Source organism: Frankliniella occidentalis, unplaced genomic scaffold, assembly GCF_000697945.3.
Source record: "Frankliniella occidentalis isolate FOCC.00 unplaced genomic scaffold, Focc_3.1 Scaffold33, whole genome shotgun sequence".
NCBI classification, from domain to species: domain Eukaryota; kingdom Metazoa; phylum Arthropoda; class Insecta; order Thysanoptera; family Thripidae; genus Frankliniella; species Frankliniella occidentalis.
In genome coordinates, this window is record NW_026267163.1 from 328,987 (window position 1) to 336,588 (window position 7,602).

At 36.1% G+C, this 7,602-nt stretch overlaps 2 protein-coding genes across 2 annotated transcripts; one reads left to right on the forward strand and one right to left on the reverse strand.

Moving 5' to 3' along the window:
• Nucleotides 1-28: 28 nt before the first annotated feature.
• On the reverse strand, nucleotides 29-2,581 carry LOC113208399 (F-box/WD repeat-containing protein 2-like). Its single transcript, XM_026425358.2, has 8 exons — nucleotides 2,401-2,581; nucleotides 2,034-2,319; nucleotides 1,712-1,953; nucleotides 1,426-1,622; nucleotides 1,163-1,333; nucleotides 898-1,074; nucleotides 435-709; nucleotides 29-333 (listed from the first exon to the last, which is right to left on the reverse strand). Exons 2-8 carry the CDS (start codon nucleotides 2,309-2,311, stop codon nucleotides 162-164), a joined length of 1,512 nt encoding a protein of 503 aa, XP_026281143.1. The 5' UTR covers nucleotides 2,312-2,319; nucleotides 2,401-2,581; the 3' UTR covers nucleotides 29-161.
• Nucleotides 2,582-2,740: 159 nt separating this feature from the next.
• Nucleotides 2,741-7,602, forward strand: LOC113208402 (cyclic AMP response element-binding protein A). The gene is made up of 9 exons (XM_026425360.2): nucleotides 2,741-3,289; nucleotides 3,933-4,250; nucleotides 4,358-4,529; nucleotides 4,631-4,906; nucleotides 4,998-5,225; nucleotides 5,317-5,488; nucleotides 5,596-5,891; nucleotides 5,975-6,184; nucleotides 6,297-7,602. Exons 1-9 carry the CDS (start codon nucleotides 3,146-3,148, stop codon nucleotides 6,479-6,481), a joined length of 2,001 nt encoding a protein of 666 aa, XP_026281145.1. The 5' UTR covers nucleotides 2,741-3,145; the 3' UTR covers nucleotides 6,482-7,602.

Consider the following 7,602-nt stretch of genomic DNA (forward strand, 5'->3'; position numbering starts at 1 on the left):
AATCACATAATTTCCATTAATTTCAAAATACAGAAGACGATCAATAACATTTATTGCACAAAACCCAACTTAAACAAGCAAGTTAATATTAAAACAGGAAGTTAGATAATATACGAACCACTTGTTATAGCCTAACACACAACTTCTGTTCAGAGTTGATGTTAATCTTCTTTTGAAGGAAATTCTGGAATTGATGGTGCCCAAGAAATCACAGTGAGATTCCGCCCATAGATTGCTAGAGCCAAAACCATGCCATGTTGTTTCACATATAAAAGGCCATCAAGCCATTTCCCAACACCAACGGTGATTTGAGGCAATGCTGGACTTGTTGCTCTGGAATAGTAATAGAAATGTTAATAGGTATTCAGTAACAGCTAAAAAGTCTGTTAAACACAGAGACAAAATCAACATATACATAAGACAAATATGCTTACGCTGAATATGGCACATATTCTTTAAAAAGTATACTGCCACTTCTTATGTCTATTGCAGTGATATTATCATCTGCAATCAGCAAAGCAAAAACTATCCCAACTTGCATCAGTTTTCTAAATATGCCCTGGAAACTGAACACCTTTTCAGTAACATAGAATGGTAAATTACTATTTCCTACAACTGCTTGCATATTTAGATATTTGCAATTGAAATCTGTATGCTGGAGACCATCAATCATTGTTACAGAGCAGTAATATAAAATTCCATCTTTTATCTGTTAAATGTGGGAAACAAAACAAAAAAATTATATAGAAGCAGGCCTAGACAATACTTCATCCATAAAGTACCTACCCAAAGTGGAATTTGAGCAGTGACTGTCACCGTGATGTCAAACCGCTCTCTCATTTTGCCGTCACTGAGACAGTCACGGCTCAAATTCCTCATTGGGTAGTCACTACTTACGTGAATCCCAGGTAAAATATTAGCATCAGTGACAATGCATTCTTCTTGTACGTCATCTTTTAACCAATTTTGAAGGTGGTACCCAACCCAGGATTGAAGGATGATTTTCTCTGAACTATGAATAAGTAGAAAGCTGTAGTCTTTTAAAGGAGAACCCTTCCCACAAAGTAATGACACCTACAATAAATAAAGTCAAGTTCATGGTAAGTATACATATATCTATAGATACAAATTACAAAACAATATGGCAGTGATTAGAAATTACTTGCAAAATTGGCGAAGAGAAATCAAAAGTTTTCAAGCAAATGCCATTAACAATGCTCCAAACTTTAACACGTGCATCTCTTGACCCCGAAACTACCACTCCAAGGTTATCACTTCCATCGACACTTAAAATTATACTTGTATGTCCATGACAGACATGATTTAAATTCACCTGAATATAATAGAAATTTGTTAAATCTATACAATGTGATCTGTTTTATTTCCTTTCCAAAGCTCTGAACCAAATCTGGATGAACTGTATACCTGATGATGGCAAGATCCTGGTTGAATATTTACAAAATTCCAAATGGTAACTTTTCCATTGCTACTTCCAACAACGATGAGTCCTGATGCTAGGAGCCGTACACTTGATGGGTAACCATGCTCTGCTACGGGGAATGAACAAAGGTAGCTCCAATCGAGCCCCTTCTGAGAAAATATAGACCCACCTTCTCCACTGCCTAGAAAGTCAAGCAAAATCTGTTTGATTTCGACCAACTTTATACTTTATAACTATAATAATATGACATCAGTATGGATAATAACTTACTATGACAAAGAACAAGTTTCCCATTACAGTAATCCATTGCTGATATATAACCATAGTTATCATTGAAGAGATCTAAGACATAATCCAATGCTTTCCTTCCATCAATCTTAGAATACAGCCCTTGAGCTGTGACACAATCCTGCTTCCAGTCACGTTTATGATACTGCTTTTGGTCCCTACAGCTTCCAATTCCCATTTCAAGCCATTTCTTCTTCCATACAAACTTGGATTCAGAAATACACCTAGAAAACAAAAACATGTCTTTCTGAGCAAATCACCATTTCTATTTATGTATTGCAAACGCAGTTGGAAATTCACTTACTTATTCCATTGATGGCTGACCTTACATGCATTCAGAACGTCATCCACTGAAAGCATGCCTAGAATCTGATCTAGAGCTATTTGAGGCATTGATGCCAAAATGTCGCAGTGCAGTGCATTACTGCATGACTTCAATAAATTGAACCGGGCAGTGGTATCACACATGTCTATCAGACTCAGTATCACAGATGACTTCTCAGCAGGAGAAAGGTCTCTGAATTTCTCTTTGCAAACTGTGAACCAGTCTTCTGCTAATATATCTCTCCCTAATTCTTCCATATTGCTTGCTAGAACCAATTTTTCTTTTTAAAAAAAAGTCTATGAAAGTAAGAGATTTAGTTGACATAACCAAATTGAAATATGTTCACCTTTCGGTTTTCTCACTCAGGTTTTTACCACGTTTTAACTCCGAGAATATCACACGAACAATTTCAAACTTATCGAGCACTATACTACGAGTCATGATGACTAATTGGACTGTGTACTGTCAATACGACCTGATCTGTCATTTTGGTTCAAACGACAACAAACAGCAGAAGACAAACTGTAGACAAACTACATAAACAACAATAACCGACGAGGTTCTGTTTTGATTCTCATACCGTCGTCTAAATTTCTTGTACTGCTAAAGACGTGAGTCGACCAATCAGAAAGCAGCATGTAGTGAGACATCTGAAAAACGCCGTTGTTTACTTCCACGTTGGAAGTGTGGTGGTTCAAGGTGCACTTTGCAATGGACGGGACGACTTTTTAACGTGTTTTTAGGCTGTAATTGCCGTAGAATGGCTTTTAAAAATGGGTTGTCGGAAAAATAGAGGTGCTATACTTCCTAATAATTGCAAAGTGAATTATCGGTTACGACTTTCGAACTTCTGGTAAAATCATTCATGTCATCGTGTATGATTGACCATATTGTGCGCCGCAACGGTACATCAATTTAAATACCCCTCACTAAGTTAAGACTTTGGTGTATTTTTCACCAGTCTTATTTACATAAGCCGTCGTCTTGTCCATTTGAACGTTGTTGCATTGAAACAGTCGTAGACAGTGGCGATTATCTCGTGTTGTGGATTAATTAATTAAAATATAGGTCTACCCAGTAACCTATACAAAATGTCCATGACATCCGATATGAATTTAATGGACCTCCTCTTTGACAAAGAAGACCCAACTCTTCACTTGACATTTGATAAAGATGATCTCTACCCGAAAGATGAACTGGTTGACATTGACTCCAAACCCTCATTTGGTATCTCTGTAAGTTGTCAATTTGACCTCATTTTTTTCTCCTGTTATCTACTCTTTTTTTTAAAGTAGTTAGCCTGCATGTTCTATACCAATTTTTTGTAGATGGAAAACCAATAACCCATATTGTACACTCTCAGTTTTCCATGACGTCCAAATCGCAACAGATAATTGCATGGTGTCACCAGCATGATGTAACAACAACATCAAATGTGTTGGCATCTATCCATCTATACTTAAGATACGATTATTGATGTGAATTTATTTACCATAGTCAAATTACAAAAAGTTTTATTCTGTGGTGGAATTTCCCATTCACCACATTAATGTAAAGTTTGTCTTATTCTAAAACTTGTCGCTGGAATACATCCCTTCAACATATTTAGAACATTTTAATGCTGTTTGCACTGATTTTAATCCAAGTCAATTATTTTATTTCACTGTTCACATTCATTGTGGTTATTACCACTGGAACTTATTGAACTCATATTCTCTTTTTTGTATTAAATTATTTTTTGTTTTTATATTAACAGATCTGTTTAGTCCTTATCACACCCACCAACCTACTATATTAATTACCTACTTTATTTGTTCTATCTTCCTTAACAATTTTCATGCATCTTATTAGCAATCTTTTCTTCATTTTCTTTTCTAGTCAGAAGTTTGGCCAAGCAACCCTGATGAATTCCTTGACTCTCTACTCAATGGCACTCCATTTGATGACTCAATACTTGCTGAAACTGAAATTGGAAATCCCCTAACATCTGATGTGTGTCTTTCGGGTGATGGATCACTTTCTCCTATAGCTGCTGTTGTGAGCAGCAGCAGCAGCTCTGACAGTGGAGTAAACAGCGATGTGCATAGCGACATTTACAGTGATGTATATGGTGATCACTCAGCACATGATGTTGCTGAGGACAGTGGTGGATCTGTCGATTTGCAAATGTCCCCCATTAAGCAAGAATTAGAAGAGGTTAGTAAACACTCCAAAAGTGTCCTAAGGTTTATTAGATGCTTTAAAAGTAAATCTTTCATTAGAAGTTTTTTTCTTATTTTTTATATATTTTTCGTTACTTTTAGGATGTCGACTTTTCCCCTGCACAATCAATGCCTGCCTCCCCTGACGTTCCATCTTCCCCGGAAGGCGGTAAATTTGATTTGCTTGATTCAGCAGTTCTCAGTGCAGGAATATTGGACTCAAATAATTTGGGGCAGCTTCAACTGAAGAATAATACTGCTATTATCAACATGAGTATGTGCTGATTACATAGTTTTTATTCTACTTTGGCTATTTCATTTGTAATGTAGACTTCATTTTAATTCTGTTGTATTTGTTTTGTTTTGTTTCTACAGACTTAACGTCCTCTGATTCTGATGTACCAGTGACTTCTCAGCCTTCAAACATATCAACTCAGCAGCTTACACTTCGACCTGTTAAGAGCTGGAAACGTAGTGGTTCTGGAGGCACTACCACAAATGTTCGGCAAATGATTAGAGTGACTCCAATGCCGGCAGTTGGCTCTTCAAATTCTGGTCATCCACGATCAATACTGCTGCCACTGCAGGACTTGAAAGATGTCCGAACTATTAAAATTGTGAATGCAAACAACGTCACAAACAAGCGTGCGAGTAAGTCTTGAAATTTGTTAAGAGTTAATTTTTTTATAATTAATGTTATCTAGAATCATCAATTTTAATTGCCTTACTTGCTGCCTTGTAGGATGCAGACCAATGGTCCCTGCTGTTGGAAAAGGAACCCCTGTTACCTTGCTTCAGGTGAAGCCTGGTTCAGTTTTAAATACTTTAAATGCATCCCCAGCTCAAAGTTGCAGCATCAGTAGTAGTATGAGTGACATAATGCAAATGTCAGGTGATGATTCAAGTGATGATTCATCAGACAACACCATGGACATGTCTCAAAATCCCTACCCAAGGCTTGTTCTTTCGCGTAAGTTATGTATTTGAATAAGGGCATGTCCTAAGGTATTCTACTATATTAGCTATTTGAACCATTATTAAATTGACTTAACTTATTGTAGCTGAAGAAAGGAGATTGATGGAGAAAGAGGGTGTAACTCTTCCAACACATTACCCTCTTACCAAGCAAGAAGAAAGAGAGCTGAAACGGATCCGACGTAAGATAAGAAACAAAATATCAGCTCAAGACTCACGGAAAAGGAAGAAAGAATATGTTGATGGGTTAGAGGACAGGTATGCTAGTCTATTAATCTGACACAATCAACATTTGGAATCAAAAAAGCTTTTCTTTCATACCTCATTCCACATAACTTATCTATTTGTATAAAATCATTTCACAGGGTGAAGCAATGCACTGATGAGAACCGAGAATTATTGAAACGACTTAAAGTTTTGCAATCTCAGAATGAATCATTGGCTACACAACTTCAGCGTTTGAGGACAGTTGTAGCCCGTGGAATGACAAGCAGTAGTTCACGTGCTGCCCAGCCTGCAACATGTCTCATGGTTCTCCTACTTTCTCTAGCCCTTGTTATGGTTCCAAATCTTCGTCCGGGCAATAACACCCTGGAAGATCAAGAGCTAAGCTCTGCTAGTTCTGCATTAAATGCAGACAATAAGTTACCAGCCCTGCCAGGTTTGTTGTTACCAATTTGTTTAGTTACTTTAATTGTAGACACTGGTGCCTAACTAAATAGAATTATTTTCAATATCTTTCAGGGCGGTCAAGGACATTATTACACTCTCAAGTTGGAGCATTATTTGCTGCAGACTCAACTGATGACATGGAATTAATAGATGAAGAGGAACTCAAAATTTCTCTTCCTATGTTGGGGAAAAGGCAAGCACATTTAGAAGACAGCAGTGCATTTCTTGATCATGACTTTGGATACCCTGAGACAAAGAAAGCAAGATTCTCAATTGATCCTGGTTAGTCATGTCTTCCTCTTTGAATTTAAATTAAACTCATTGATTGTCAGTTTGATATTTTATCTATCTATTAAGTATTACTCAATACATGAAATATTCCATTATATTTCAGGAGAGACTGTCCGCCAGTTTATTGACCCTGACATTGATGAAGTTTGGCCCCCTCCAAAGAAGCAGAAAGAAAACTATCTACCAATTGATGACAGAATTGAAACCATTGTTGATCAGCTTTTAAACAACAAAACGGAAGAACCATCTTCTACTCTTGTTCTCCCTGTCTCTCAAGAAGGTCGTTAGTATTAAGGACTTTCTTCAGTTCATTTCTTTGCTTTCATGCACCCTGTGCTTGATTTTCTTCTGACTTTTTCCTTACTATGCTCTATACCTTTCAAAATATCTCTGGCCCTTTCACTGTTACTTCAAGGAGAAATGTAGAGCTACTTTTTTAAAATATGAGAGGAAGTGAGGCAATATATTGAAAAAGAACTGTAGATTTATAAAGAAAAGTTATCTATCGTACAAATGAAAGCATGATACAATTTTTTTTTTGTTAGATGTTACTTTGTATCTTTTTATCTAAAATGATGTACACTCCACTTACATGGGCAAAGAAAAAAGTTAAGTACAATCTGTGATTTTGTTTTCTTTTATTTGATTTTTTTTATATCTAAATGGAATTGTGTGTGTGTGTGTGTGATACACAAAGTGATAGCTAGGTAAGATTTCAATGTCGGTTTTAAACCCCAATTCTGTTTTGTCATTTTTATTTCTTTGCCTCTCTCCCTCTTTTCCCCAATGAAATGTACTCTTTCCATTTTACATGTGTCCTTTTATGATACATTTTTTTATAGTGTGCTGTGGATTTATTGCTTTTTGTGTATTAGGTGCAGGGATTTTTATTTTTCAGCATTTATAGCACTGCCTTTTTAATTTTACTAGCTTTTACCTATCTTTCCATTGAAGTGGTTCTTCTTTTCTTGTTATTTTTATTGCCTTCTAGGAGACATCTCTTGAGTATGTTGCTTTATCTTATTGTTAATCAATCATGTATCCAAGATAGATGTAGATGCATGTCTTGTAGGCACATTTGTGTATTGCAGTGCTTTGTTTCTGTTTGTGACTTATTGCTGGGAGATCTTTTTGGAGAATTCTGCTGAATTTTATTCATATGAAATGGCTATTAATTGAAATGAACTTATATCAATTATTCATAGGTAAATTTACACACATTCTGGGACCTAAAGAGATTTTGGAATTGATAAGTTTTAGGGAATGATAAATATTATCAAGTCATCACCTTGAAAAGAGATTGCTGTAAAATGGCTCAGAATAACAATTGTTTGATTCAAACAGTTGGTTATTTGAAACTTGAATCTTGGATGCTTTTGAAGTGACTGTACAGTATTTGACCCACAAAT